Raw genomic sequence first — 15,572 nt, 5'->3', positions numbered from 1 at the left:
GTACCCGGAAATGAAATCAATATGGGGATCGATTCGCCTATTGATTATCTATCGATCACATATTTTGGTTTTGCTGCTCAAAGAATATTTTAAAATTTTTTAGTATAACAACTTTTTTACTAAATTTGCAAATTTGTCAAAGTTTGTTACGTTACAGCATCCCACAGCAAGTACCCAGAAATGAAATCAATATGGGGATCGATTCGTCTATTGATTATTTATCGATCACATATTTTGGTTTTGCTGCTCAACGAATATTTTAAAATTTTTTAGTATAATAACTTTTTCCATAAATTGTGAACTTTTCAAAGTTTGTTACGTTACAGCATCCCACAGCAAGTACCCAGAAATGAAATCAATATGGGGATCGATTCGTCTATTGATTATCTATCGATCACATATTTTGGTTTTGCTGCTCAACGAATATTTTAAAATTTTTTAGTATAATAACTTTTTCCATAAATTGTGAACTTTTCAAAGTTTGTTACGTTACAGCATCCCACAGCAAGTACCCAGAAATGAAATCAATATGGGGATCGATTCGTCTGTTGATTACCTATCGATCACATATTTTGGTTTTGCTGCTCAACGAATATTTTAAAATTTTTTAGTATAACAACTTTTTCCATAAATTGTGAACTTTTCAAAGTTTGTTACGTTACAGCATCTCACAGCAAGTACCCAGAAATGAAATCAATATGGGGATCGATTCGTCTATTGATTATCTATCGATCACATATTTTGGTTTTGCTGCTCAACGAATATTTTAAAATTTTTTAGTATAATAACTTTTTCCATAAATTGTGAACTTTTCAAAGTTTGTTACGTTACAGCATCCCACAGCAAGTACCCAGAAATGAAATCAATATGGGGATCGATTCGTCTATTGATTAACTATCGATCACATATTTTGGTTTTGCTGCTCAACGAATATTTTAAAATTTTTTAGTATAACTACTTTTTCCATAAATTGTGAACTTTTCAAAGTTTGTTACGTTACAGCATCCCACAGCAAGTACCCAGAAATGAAATCAATATGGGGATCGATTCGTCTATTGATTACCTATCGATCACATTTTTTGGTTTTGCTGCTCAAAGAATATTTTAAATTTTTTAAGTATAAAACCTTTTTCATGAAATTTGTAATTTCTTCAAAGTTTGTTATATCACAGCATCTCATACAAAGTACCCCGAAGAAAAATTACTACAGAGATCGATTCGTTTTTCGATTCCCTATCAATAACACATTTCAGATTTAGTGCTCAAAAAGGATTTCCAATTTTATTTCCATGTTTCAATATTTCACAAATAAATCAATGAGTTTGTTATGGTTTGTTTTCTTTTTGTTTATGTTTTTTATGTATTTTTTGCTTTGTTTACTTTTTTTTGTAGTTTTCCACGTGTATACACAAAAAAGTACCTTTCTATGCAACTCTGAAAAAAGTTTGCTTAAAATCCCCTGTTTGTTTTCTTCAGCTACGTCACTGATTAGGGTTCTATAGTTGAAACGAAAAGTCGACTTTTCGACTTTTTTCATTTAGTTAAAAGTCGACTTTTCGACCTTTTGCATTTTATGAAAAGTCGATTTTTCGACTTTTTTCATTTAAATTAAAGTCGACTTTTAGACTTTTCGACTATAAGTATTTTATAAATAGTCGACTTTCCGACTTTTTTCGACTTTTCGACTTTTTTCGACTTTTTCCGACTTTTCGATTTTTTCGACTTTTTGAATATTTCCGACTTCTTTCTACTTTTTTCCGACTATTTTTTGACTTTTTTCGAGTTTTTCCGACTATTTTAGAGATTTTGACTTTTTTTTCCACTTTTTTAAAATTTTTGACTATTTTTGACTTGTTTCTACAATTTTCGATTTTTCGACTTTTTCCGACTTTTCGACTTTTTCCGACTTTTTCCGACTTTTTTCGACTTTTTCCGACTTTTCGACTTTTTTCGACTTTTCGACTTTTTACGACTTTTTTCGACTTTATTCGACTTTCAGACTTTTCGACTTTTTTCACAGACGATAGTAGAGTTATCGACTTTTTTGGAACAAAATAGTCGACTTCGACTTTTTTCGACAAAAAGTCGATTGTTCGATTATTCGAAAGTCGATTTATAGAAACCTGACACTGATTTAATCTAGCTTTAAACACAAAGAAAGAAAATCAACTCTGATTTTCGACACAACAAACCAGAGTTGCTTTTTTAGCGTATTAAAACAGCTGCTACGTTCTTACCAGGCCACACTTAGAAAGGTGACTCCATCACTAAACAATACAAAAACAAAATGTATTTTGTTTTTGTGCTATAATCAGACTAATGGCAAACATGACATAAGAAATGTAAACAAATAACATTCTTAACATGTAAACAATAACAGCTTTTGACATTATGCATACTCTACACAAAAATAAAAAAATAATCAGCGGCTTTATTGCAGTCACCTTACTTTATTATGCCATGGTTCTTACATATAAACTAACAACACACAATTGGATCTCCGCTCCGGAAGACCCGATTTTCAATCGCCCAAAAATTGTTAACTCAGCAACAGCTGTATCAACAGGAAGCCAACCTGTTACAACAACAACACAAACAGTCGATGGAACGTCTCAGAACGGAAACGTTGCGGGGCTTTCAAACTAACTGAGCCTTTAGCCGGCTTGCAGTCGATTTTAAGCCGCCGACATTTTGTGTCAGTCGACGCCGTCGTTAATATTTGTCAGCGCAGGGTTTTGGCTGCAGAAACACCATTTCACAATATTTGTTAGCAGAAAATAAGTAATATATTTCCTAAAAAATGTTAAAATATGTATTAAAATATTCATAGATATTTAGTTAAACAGATTAAAACAGTTTTAAAGTAAATCGGTAAATTAAATTCCGTTTATTTATTTTAGAAACATTAAGGTGTTTGAAGATTAGGAAGTACGTGAGCAGAGAAAAAAGTTAAATAACCATTCAATTAACAACAACAATTAGATTCTACCCAGCCTTTTGGAAGTAAAAAAGTTAAAAATAAGAGTTAAAAATGGCATATCGATTGCTAAATTCAGCGAGGTCTATGGAAATATGCTTGAGACGTAGCTATATGTCCCAGAAAACGTTGGGAATAGAAAAGGTAAGACAAAGAGTGTCGCTATAAATTAGTAATTCATTATTAAATTATATTGCAGATGCAACGTGGTGCAAGTGTCTTTCAACAAGCTCCTTTAGTACGTTATTTGTTGGAACAAATTAGTTATTTCTGTAAAAAACCACCAAAGGGTTTTGAAAAGTATTTTGAACAGGGAAAAAGTGGAGCTAAACCGACTGCCTCAACAGCAGGAGAATCAGCCGCAACTGATAAAAAAAGCAGTGGAGAAACTCCAGCCACAAAATCAACAGCCACACCTCCCCAACAGCCAGCAAAAAATGATTGGAATTTTGGAATGTTTGCAAACACTAACAAACAGCAAGGTGGTGGTGGCAGGGGAGGACAAGGGCGTCCCTTAGGTGAGGGTGGTGAGGGAAATCGTGAAAAATGGCTAGTATTTGGGGCAGTAGGCGCAGTTGCGTTATTGGGAAGCTTTGCATTCTTTGAAATGGGCTACAAAGAAATTTCCTGGAAAGAATTTGTAACCAAGTAAGTTTGATACATTTTTTTTTCTAGATTTCCTTAAATTTATTTTCTTTTCAGTTACTTAAACAAAGGACTGGTCGAAAAACTAGAAGTAGTAAACAAGAAATGGGTACGAGTTCGACTAATGCCGGGAAATTCGCAGGACGCCGGTGGTGTCTTATGGTTCAACATTGGCAGTGTAGACTCGTTTGAAAGAAATTTGGAAAATGCTCAGTCAGAGCAGGGAGTTGAGCCATTAAATTATGTTCCGGTTATTTATCGTACTGAAGTAGAACCTTCTAGTTTAACCGGTCTTTTGCCCACACTATTGATTATTGGATTCCTAGTTTATATGATGAGGCGATCGGCAGATATGATGGGAGGTGGCAGAGGGCGCAAAGGCGGTGGTCTTTTCGGCGGCGTAATGCAATCAACAGCAAAATTGATAAATTCTAATGAAATTGGTGTCAGATTCAAGTGAGTATAATGTATATAATTGTAGATAATCTTTTTAAAATGTATTTTTCAACATTATATTAAAGAGCAATGCGTGAAGTGTCAGATATACAGTAATATTAACAAAGTGATATTCATACATCCCATGTTTTCTCACTACGTAATAGGTTTTATTTAGTGGATTTTTAGAAAACTAGGGATTTTAGAAAACTCTTAGAGCGGTTTTTGAGTTGGCAATCAAAAGCCAATTAATAATCATAATAGTTAATCTAAACATTAGTTTAATCTGATGTTAATCCCCTCTGATGTTTTTGAGTACAAGATTTGCCATATAAAACAAAAGAAAATGTCACTGTTTGTTATCAAAACAATGCATGTTTTATAAAAAAGAAGAAGACAATTGTAAATTTTTGATTACATTAAATTTTTACAATTGCCACTAATTTCACAAGAAAATCTGCATTTATTTTAATAAATGAAACACTTTTAATGATTTTTTTATTATTAAAATAAATTTCTACAATCACAAATGTATTATAAACTAAAATTATAAAATATTTTATTTTTTGTATTTTCAAATTTTTCTTTTCATTTGTCAAAAATTTATATAGCCCTATGAGATGAGCTAGTAAAATTTTATTCACCTCATATCTATCAAAAATTTACATTTTCAAGTAAATTGTTACCGATTGGCACACACTCTTAATATGAAAATTAATGAATTTAAAAATACCGATCAAAAAAAGAAAATCCAATTCAAGCACAGAAGACGGTAAAAAACTACATGCGGGAAAAATCTTGCTATCTTTTAGTTTATATAAGTTCCAACTAGAATAAGTACACAGGCCAACGAAAAAAAACTTTTGTAACTGATTTTAATGTTTTTTTTTTAGCTGCTGAAACTGAATCTGATATCTGTTTTTCACTATCATTGAATATTTAGTTCATATATTACAGACATTTTATATAAACTGAATCTGATATTGATTTTCTCTATCACCCACAATTTCTCGCAAAAATGCATCGAATATTTTGTACATAGAGTACTATTGGATAGTTAGCTCTATCGGTCTAGAATTGCCGGACTTAGAGATGGTCAAAGTTGGACATTTTGATCATACAGGGTTTTATTCAAATGAGTCTAACTTTTCACCTATTAATCCTAGCAATAATTGTCCAAAGGAGTTCAGATATCTATTTCTTCATTGTTTCCAAATTTAGTTTTAATTTATTTAAATTTTTTATTTTTTTTAATTAATTTTCAAAAAACTCTTTTTTGCTCATATGAAAGCTTATACAATTTCCTCTATAGTCCCATAATGGGATGCGAGTGGAATATTAATCAAAAGAATTATTTTTTAACCCTAGAATAAGATTTTTTTTCAATACTTGCTACTTAATTTACCCGATTTTTTAAAAAATGGAAGTTTTTATTGTTTTTTTTTTTTTTTTACTCAAAAGAAAGCTTGGTTACTTAGTGGGATATAAGCAAAATCAAAAATTTTTAAGAATCGATGAAATTGAATTAAAATGCCTCGTGTTTGTTAAACTTTTAAAACAAGTAAATGTTTTGATACATTTCGGTATAATATATCAAAACACATGTATTTCCAAAATTGCAGACCACTAGCTTATTATCTCTCAACTTTATGAACATTTAAAATTTAAAATATTAAAAAAATGCTTTGAAATTTACCAGAGTTTTTTCAAAACTGTACTCTCAGTTTATAACTTACAGAACCATCCTTTATAAACAAGAGTCACAAGATTTTAGACATTTAAAAATCAAGGTTGGCAACCGTTATCGCTAAGCTATCGTTACCGCTAAAATACCTTTTCAGGACAACGGCCGTTACCGCTAAATTACCGCTACCGAAATAAGCCGAAATACCGATAACGCTAAAATACCAATACCGAAATAAGCCAAAATACCGATAACGCTAAAATACCAATACCGAAATAAGTCAAAATTCCCATACCTTATAATAATTTGATTAATACTTTTCGGTTTTAAACAAATGTAATCAACATTTTTATTTTTTTTAGTTTTTTTTATAGTCCATGTGCGCGCATTAATCAAATAAAATTAAAATTAAAAACGGTATTTAATAGGTGTAGTAATTTCACGCAATTTAAGGTATATCTTGTTGATGTCAGAGATCTGAGGACAGAGCGGGACCTTTATAAACTTGCCAAGAATAGACGTAATTTTTTTTTAAAAAATTTGACTTTTTTGAATGTGACATTTCTTTTTCTTTGTATTTTTAACTAAAAACGCGATGCAAAAATGTTGTAATTTTTTTATTCAACCACTAAATGTGGTTTTGTCAGAAGAAAAAAATTTTCGAAGAAAAATTGGACCTAATTCTTAAAAATTTTGGATTCTGCATCCCACTAAGTAACCACAAAGCTCTTAAAGGATATGGTTTATTCTTTTGAGTTAAAAAAAAAAACAAAAAAAACGTCCATGTTGATAAGAAATATGGGAAATGTAGTGGCAAATATTAAAAAAATCTTATAATTGAGTTAAAGAATATATTTTTTGAGGAAATTGTATAAATTGAGGAATTGGATAAGCCCTTAAAGGAAATTGTATAAGCTTTCGTCTGAGCAAACAAAAAAAAAAATTTAAAATCTCTTGAAAACAAAATATTTCACTATGACCTAATCGGAGTTTTGAAAATACTCTGATTTTGTCCCTCTCCATATTGGATACTTAGGTGGCTTGTTGTTGAGGTTCACATTAGAGTAGCGAGAGTATTGAAGAAGAGTTTCATGTTGTTTGTTTTGAACATGGTTTGCAATATAACGACGAATATCATTTTTCTCCGTTATTGCATCCATAATTACTGGGGCGCTAGACCATACAAGCGCAGCGAGCTCTCAATTGAGCTCTCTGGTTTATTTTCCACACGTACGTAACTTCCAAACTAAGAGAATGAGAGCTTGGAAGTTTTTTGATGGAGTTACACATAGAGAAATCTCTGTTGTTAAACATATTCTCTGTTTGCCGAAAGTTATTTTTGTATATGAGAATGTTTGATATTTAATATTTATTTGAAGAATATTTTTCTGAGTAATTGTAAAAAATAATGGGAATTTTAATAAAGGTGAATGAACGACATAAACTCCTAAACAAATGTAATACCCGCTACTATGTTAATTCTTGATATACAAGCCTATTTACAACATTATCCTGTAAATATTTCCAATTAATTGACATTTATAACACTGTATATGAGCGCAAAAGTTCTTGGAGGATATTTTTTTACACCTAACGGTCCATTATTTGTTTAATTTTTTAAAATCTTTCATTATTTCTTTACTTTCATTTACATGGAGTATATATTAAGATTCATTTTGTATCTAAAATTGCAAATAAATGCATTCCCGAGAGCAATGTTCAAAAATAATAGGTCGTGTTTAAATTTTTCCAATCCTATTCATAAAAAGTCCAGAAATTTTAATGTTTTTTTGGTTATTTATAATACAGTACACTGTAAAGTAGTGAAGTCACTACACCAAAAACACTAAATAATTTTACAAACTTTTCTTTCAGTGCATAGAATTCAAAAACAAAGTGAAGTAGTGCTAGTATGGAAAGAAAATTTTACGCTCTGCCGATGTGCGCACTAGGCGCATATTCAGCTGTTAAATCAGCATTTTCGTTGCCAGGGATGCCAATGTGGCTTGGGAGCCAATAAATTTTTACTTTATTCTCGTTGCCTATAAGTACTTTGCGTATTTTGATGATAATGTTCCATTTGTAGTTGAAAGTGCTTAAAATAGCATTCATCACCGACAGGGTGTCAGCTAAGACGGGACGAATCGCCTGGTATATGGCAGAATTTTCCGCCGTAAAAACAGATGAGTAGTCTTGAAGAGTTTCTAAGATGAGGTTCATACCGTCTTCGCCTACAACGGCATATGCCGGAAGGGTACAGGAGTAATTAAATATCCAAGGCGCCTTCTTAATAATTTTTTTTGACATTTTAAGTTGCAAGTTTAACTCTTCTGTCAGAGCAAGGGACTTTGCAATCGCTGAGATTATTCTCTTTGGCTTTTTACTATTAATAATTGAGGTGATGTCCTTGTCAATGACAGAATTAGTACTGATTAGAAGTTTTGGTAAATATCTTGCTTTGACCTCATAGAATCTGTCTTCTATACTGGGGAGACCCGCTTTAGCAAGCATATTGCTAATCGGCGTCGGGGATATACGCATGCCCGGACAGCACGGTGGTAAGTTGGTTTTATTATATTTAAACTAGTTTTGCAAGAATGGTAAGAATGAGGCCGTAGTCAATTTTTGATAAAACGAGAGTTTTAGTTAAGGTGTTCTTTCCAACTGTAGTTGTGAGAAAATATAACGCCTAAGGCTTTTAACTTATTTACATTTTGTATGTTCCTACCATTAGATTGTATTGAGAAGTTATTAGAATTACAATTTGTTTTATCTAAAGAGATTTTTGTCCCGGAATATTTCGTCCAGTTGTTTATTTCTTGGAGGAGCTCTGTAAAAATATCAGTTGTCTCACTATTGTTATTCTTCTTACAAAAAATATATAAATCATCTGCATAAAGACAATGATCTAAAATCCGGTAAACATAAATAATTTTACTGATTTCGTTAAAAGCAATCTTAAATAGGACTACCGACAGCGGTGATCCTTGTGGTATACCGTTACTCAGAGGAAATGATTTTGATAAAGTTCCATTACCTCTGACTTTAAACCGTCTATTTGCCAAGAAATATTTTAAAAAGTTGAATATTTTAGGACCAATGGACCAAAACTTTAAAATGTTAAAAATAACATGTGGCCCAATTCTATCAAATGCTTATTGAAAATCAATAGAAAGAGCAGTGACGTGTTTTTTTGCAGAAAGAGCATTGGTGATGTAGTAGTCCATATGCAGCAGCGTGTCGTCGTACCCCTTATTGGCTTTAAAAGCAACTTGCTCCTTAGCGATTAGTTTTCCATAAAACAAGACATTCTTGCAGCAATACTCCGTTCAATAATTTTGGAAAGACACGGTAGAAGAGATATTGGCCGAAAGGTACCAACCGTTGCAGGATTTTAATTTTTGGTATGGGAACTGCTACTGCCAGCTTCCAGGTGTGTGGCAATACGCCACTGTCAAAAATAGTTTTGTAGACTTCTAGTAGTTTTAATTTCGATGTATGCTTAAGGTGTTTAATCATTTCATATAAAATGCGATCTAAGCCAGGCGTAGTGCCTATTACTTTACACACCCAAAATACATTTTTTTGGTTTTAAATTTAAGTTTTCATTAATTTTCATATTAAATTTACAATTGTCTTCTTCTTTTTTATAAAACATGCATTGTTTTGATAACAAACAGTGACATTTTCTGTTGTTTTGTATGGCTCTAAGAGAGGATTTTTGAGTTGGCAATCAAATGCCAATTAATAATCTGATTAGTTAATCTAATCATAAATTTAATCTTATGTTAATCCCCTTTGATGTTTTTGAGTACAAGATTAAACTTCGCAGTGTTGCCATACAAAACAACAGAAAACTTCACTGTTTGTTATCAAAACAATGCATATTTTATAAAAAGAAGAAGACAATTGTAAATTTAATATGAAAATTAATGAAAACTTAAATTAAAAACAAAAAAATGTATTTTGAAGTGTCCATAATTTATACTAATCAATAAATAGAACATTTTAATGTTTATATTTATAAAAATTTTATTAATTTTTTTGCATCAGCTGTTTACACTTTTGCATTTCGTGCTTAAGATTAAACCACCTCCATTGGGCGCTTAAACTTGCAAACAAAATTAACTAATTGAGTACTCAAAAACACCTTTCGAGGACTAATTTTAATTTAATCGCTAATATTTCACCTAAAGATTGGCCCTTAGGGATTAAACTTTAATAGATAAATGTATAATATAACGGATCTTTTATTATCTTGAGTAACAATTTTGTATGTGTTTTCTAACATGAGTCTAATACGAATAAAATCAATGTTTTTGTTTAATCATATGTAAAAATGATTTAATTTTTTGTATTTCTTTTAGAGATGTTGCAGGTTGTGAAGAAGCCAAAATTGAAATTATGGAATTTGTTAATTTTCTAAAAAACCCTCAACAATACATTGATTTAGGCGCCAAAATACCCAAAGGTGCCATGTTAACTGGGCCTCCTGGTACTGGTAAAACATTATTAGCCAAAGCCACCGCAGGTGAAGCTAATGTGCCTTTTATTACGGTCTCCGGATCCGAATTCTTAGAAATGTTTGTGGGTGTTGGTCCCTCTAGAGTGCGTGATATGTTTGCCATGGCACGTAAAAATGCTCCTTGTATATTGTTTATTGATGAAATCGATGCTGTTGGCCGAAAACGTGGCGGAAAGTCATTTGGAGGTCATTCAGAACAGGAAAATACTCTGAACCAATTGCTAGTTGAAATGGATGGATTCAATACGACGACCAATGTAGTAGTCTTGGCAGCTACAAATCGTGTCGATATATTGGATAAAGCTCTTCTCCGGCCTGGGCGTTTTGACAGGCAAATATTTGTGCCAGCTCCAGACATTAAAGGTAGAGCTAGTATTTTCAAAGTACATTTAGGTCCTCTCAAAACGCAACTAGACAAACAGGAACTGGCTCGTAAGATGGCCGCATTAACTCCAGGATTCACTGGAGCCGATATAGCAAATGTGTGTAACGAGGCTGCTTTGATAGCTGCCAGAGATTCTAATGAATATATTGTGCAAAAGCATTTTGAACAAGCGATTGAACGCGTTATTGCTGGCATGGAAAAGAAAACTAATGTACTGGCGCCGGAGGAAAAGAAAACTGTTGCTCATCATGAGGCGGGGCATGCTGTTGCTGGCTGGTTCTTAGAGCATGCTGATCCCCTACTTAAGGTATCCATAATACCTAGAGGAAAAGGTTTAGGCTATGCACAATACTTACCCAAAGATCAATATTTACTATCTAAAGAACAATTATTCGACCGCATGTGTATGACTTTGGGAGGTCGGGTAGCTGAAGAGCTTTTTTTCCAACGTATTACTACAGGAGCCCAAGATGATTTAAAGAAAATAACTGACAGTGCTTATGCTCAAATAGTACGCTTCGGCATGAACGAAAAAGTGGGTCAAGTTAGTTTTGATGCTGGCCAATCGGGCGATCCCGTCTTTGCTAAACCCTATTCCGAACAAACAGCACAAATGATTGATGAGGAAGTACGTAGCTTAATAAAAGAAGCTCATAAAGTAACAACTAATTTATTAATAAAACACAAAGAAGATGTAAAGAAAGTGGCTGAGCGTTTGCTGAAAAATGAAGTATTGAGTCGTGATGACATGATTGAGCTATTAGGACCACGGCCATTTAAAGAGAAGTCAACATACGAGGAATTTGTAGAGGGTACTGGTTCCTTCGAAGAAGACACCTCATTGCCCAAAGGTTTGCAAGATTGGAATAAAGAGAAAAATCCTGAATCGACATCACCTCCACCAGCAAAACCTGCAGCTACAGCTTCATAGATAGTATGTTAATGAGATTACATATATATATGTACATATATGTATATTGAAATAAAAATGTCTATTTTACTGCAACAACAACATGAGTCTTTATTTTGTGAACTTCTTTAACAGCCTTTTTCACCATATGTGTATGTATGTACATTAGAGGTACCTAAAAATATTAATTTTGTTTGGAAGGGTCTTATTTTGTTAATTAGTGCCTAAAACTAACTGGTATTCAATTTTAGTTCAATCGGATAATGGGAACCCGTGCAGGAAATCAATTGAAAAGTAACAAGTAAGAGTGTTATATTCGGCTATGCCGAATCTTATATACCCACCATCAAACCTCGTTTGACTCGAATGAAACTTACTTATGTCGAATTTCATCTGTATACTCGTATTTTTGGGCCAGTTATAAGCGTTAAAGTAATTTTCTGAAGGGGACCTTATATAGGGGGGTAGGGTCAATTATGGGTCGCTCCTCATAAATTTGGTAGACAGAATTTGGTTCGTATTAAATTTATTTGTGTCGAATTTCATCGCTACACTCGTATTTTTAAACCATTAATGAGCGTTGCAGTCATTTTTTGAAGGAGACCTTATATGGGGGGTAGGGTCAATCATGGACCGATCCTCATAAAATTTTTTAGATAGATTTTGACTCGTATGAAACTTACTTATGTCGAATTTCATCTATATACTAGTATTTTTAAGCCAGTAATGAGCGTTAAAGTCATTTTCTGAAGGGGACCTTAAATTTTGCATAGTGATTTCGGATCATAAGAAACTTACTTATGTCGAATTTCATTGCCATATTCATATTTTTAAACAAGTTATGCCTATTAAAGCTGCTTTTCGAGCGGCCACTTGTATGGGGGCTATCCGAAAACGTGGACCGATATTGCCCATTTTCAATACCAGACAAACCTTACCTATAACAAATATTTATGTGAAATTTCAACCCTCTAGCTCTTTCCATTCGGACTCTATCGTGCTTTCAACAGACGGACGGACAGACATGGCTAGATCGTCTTAGAATTTAATGAGGACCTAGAATATATATATACTTTTGTGGGTCTATGACTAATATTTCGATGTGTTACAAACGGAATGACAAAATCAATATACCCCCATCTTTTTTGATGGTGGGTATAAAAATAGTTGAATTCAAATGTTTATTCTTTATTTAGTGCCGGTCCAGAACGAAAACTTTAGTTGAGAAACTTTTTCTTAATTCTCTTTTAAAGTTTCCTTCTGCCGGTCCACACTAGGAGACTATTTTTGGAAAACTTTTGATTTTGCGTGAGAGAGAAAGAAATATCATTCATCTCACTCGCGGTACGTAGTTTATTGTACTCGGAAAGTTTTGTTTTGTTATTCTTCTCATTCGTACAAAAACAAATCAATGCAATTAACACGTAGATTCTGAAACAAAAGTTTCTATGAGTAGGCATTAAGAGCGGGTTTTTGAGTTGGCAATCAAATGCCAATTAACAAACAGATTAATTAATCTAAAAATAAATTTAATCTGATGTTAATCCCATTTGATGTTTTTGAGTAAAAGATTAAACTTCGCAGTGTTACCATACAAAACAACAGAAAACGTCACAGTTTGTTATCAAAACAATGCATGTTTTATAAAAAAGAACATGACAATTTAATATTAACTAGAGTTTGCCCAGCGGTCGAAATTCGACCGGAACCAATGCTGGAAAAATTGCATAAATATGCTAAAATAAAACTCTATTTTTGTTGTTCAAATCTGTGGTAAAAAATTAACTTTATTAATATTATCAAAGTGTATAATTTGCTTTGATTAATGTTTTCTTTTAGAAAATGTGATGGGCTTTAGTAAAAGCCAACAAAAGTATTTCAACATTTTTAAAAATAAAAAAATAACGAACATTTCTTCTATCGACTTATTATCCCCTACATATTTACGCTACGTTCATAATGCTGGAGTACTCTACTGTACACACCATTAAAGAAATGTTAGCTGTTCAAAATACAGAGTGGAAATGTTCTAATTAATTTGTCAACACAATAAAAATATTTAAAATAAATAATGTCTTATCTAATTATAAATAAATTTTATTTGGATGTCATTAGTAGTCCATCCATCAGGTATATGCTGTATAAATTGTCCCTCGACAAAGACTTCAGCAAACCTGCATTTATTAAATTTTAATGTCTTCTAATAGAATTTAATAGTAGATATTCTATGAGGCCTTCTATTACCCTTCATATAGAAGCGCATAACGATATGCATTGGCTTCAAATTACATTAATATACTATAAATTTCAGTATTTTGTTATTATATGCAAGTTTAATAGCAAGTAAATGAATAATATAAGATAAATACCTAACATGATTTATATTTAGCAGTTTCAACTTTTATCTATTTTTATATAACATATAACCATCACCTATTCAACTTACAGTCTTGACTTTACACTACTATTTCCTAATTGGTTAGAATAACCCAAAAAAGAAGAATATCATCAAATCATCGCTGTGCTAAACCTGCATTAGGGATGCCAATCGGGACTGGTTTTTAGAAATCCCGGGATTCGGGATTTTTAAATAAATCCCGGAATCCCGATATCGGGATCCCGGGATTTTCGGGATTTCTAAATCCCGAAAAATATAAAAAAAAATTCAAAAAATCTTAATAATTTACCGACAAAAATAAAATGTTTTATTTCATATTGCAATATGAATACTCTTAGTAGGTGTTTACTTTCCAAATTAATTCAAAGTACATACTTAGAATAAAAATCTTTCCATCCCAGGCACTGAATAGTAGAATAAAAACCTGAAATAATACCCATGATATCCAAATTTACAATGGTTTCCAAATAATATTTAAATAGTATGTGTAATGGGGATCTATACGAGGCTACATAGAGCACCTGTACTGCACCTATATCTCCTCCACCTTATATCCCGTGTTCACTAACCAAGGGAATTATCTTCTCGCCATCTTATTGACAGGTTGACTTCCATTATAGATATCCGATAGTATCAATGCCTATTTATTGCCCTTTTTATACCCTTAGTAGGGATGGTATATTGGGTTTCTCCGGAGTAGTGCTTTTGTTTTATACTGTCCTAAAATACGCTGATGAAATTTGAAATGATCGGGCTTTTGATCCGAGCCCCCATACAAAACACAGCTTTAAAAAAGAATTAGTGTCCACAATTCGCTTAAAAAGAGAACTGTCGCAATGAAATTCAGCATAAAACATTTTATGTAACCGTAAATTCGCCCTCCAAATTTTATGAGGATCGACTCATATGATGGCGTCCTTCCCCCAAGCATATTTCAGAAAAATAGTTTTTTAACAATAAAGTGCTAGGATATATCGGAGGCGAGGTATACTTTTATTATGAAAACTAAATTACATTTTACTCTCATAACTGGTGTATGGGGTTATATGGTCGGCCTCGCCCGCCTATAATTTCGTACTTGTTATTTTTATATATCCGATAGTATCTATGCCTATTTAGTATAGCAATGAAATTTGATATTCGTAAATTCCTGAAGAGCCAAAACCTCTCTACCAAATTTTATGTGGGTCGGTTCATAATTGACCCTACCCCCATATAAGGTCCCGTTAAAAAAATGACTTTAACGCTCATTACTGGCTTAAAAATACGAGTATAGCGATGAAATTCGATACACATATGTTTCATGCGAGTCAAAATCTCTCTACCAAGTTTTATGTGTTTCGGTCCATAATTGACCCTACCCCTACATAAGGTCCCATCCAGATAAATACTTTAACGCTTATTACTGGCTTACAAGTACGAGTGTAGAGATGAAATTTGAGATAAGTAAGTTTCTTACTCGCCAAAAGCTAAGAAACTTTTATAGGAACGTAAATCTTCCTACCGGAAAGTGTATGAACCAAAATTGGTCTAAAAAAATTATGAAAAATTTTATAAAAACGGTCAATGATTCACCCTACCTCTCATATAAGGTCCTATCAGTAAATTTGATG

The 15,572-nt window shown here is 32.5% G+C and overlaps 1 protein-coding gene across 1 annotated transcript; it reads left to right on the top strand.

The window, feature by feature from the left end:
- The first annotated feature begins 2,657 nt into the window (after nt 1–2,657).
- Nucleotides 2,658–11,663, top strand: LOC119616444 (AFG3-like protein 2). The gene is made up of 5 exons (XM_037972780.1): nt 2,658–2,781; nt 2,901–3,121; nt 3,177–3,625; nt 3,680–4,078; nt 10,109–11,663. The coding sequence occupies exons 2-5, from the start codon at nt 3,032–3,034 to the stop codon at nt 11,580–11,582; spliced, it is 2,412 nt and encodes an 803-aa protein (XP_037828708.1). The 5' UTR covers nt 2,658–2,781; nt 2,901–3,031; the 3' UTR covers nt 11,583–11,663.
- Nucleotides 11,664–15,572: the final 3,909 nt, after the last annotated feature.

Source organism: Lucilia sericata, unplaced genomic scaffold, assembly GCF_015586225.1.
Source record: "Lucilia sericata isolate MDLA Ls3-8-SP2 unplaced genomic scaffold, ASM1558622v1 Contig000072F_arrow, whole genome shotgun sequence".
Classification (NCBI taxonomy): domain Eukaryota; kingdom Metazoa; phylum Arthropoda; class Insecta; order Diptera; family Calliphoridae; genus Lucilia; species Lucilia sericata.
Note: the sequence above shows the minus strand (reverse complement) of the source record. Positions and strands in the feature narration are given on the sequence as shown.

Bases quoted from the DNA above. Each gene is read 5' to 3' on its own strand.
- LOC119616444 (XM_037972780.1), top strand. From the start codon at position 3,032: ATGGCATATCGATTGCTAAATTCAGCGAGGTCTATGGAAATATGCTTG. The intron at 3,626-3,679 runs GTAAGTTTGATA...TTTTCTTTTCAG, and splicing joins TGGAAAGAATTTGTAACCAA to TTACTTAAACAAAGGACTGG. The intron at 4,079-10,108 runs GTGAGTATAATG...TATTTCTTTTAG, and splicing joins GAAATTGGTGTCAGATTCAA to AGATGTTGCAGGTTGTGAAG.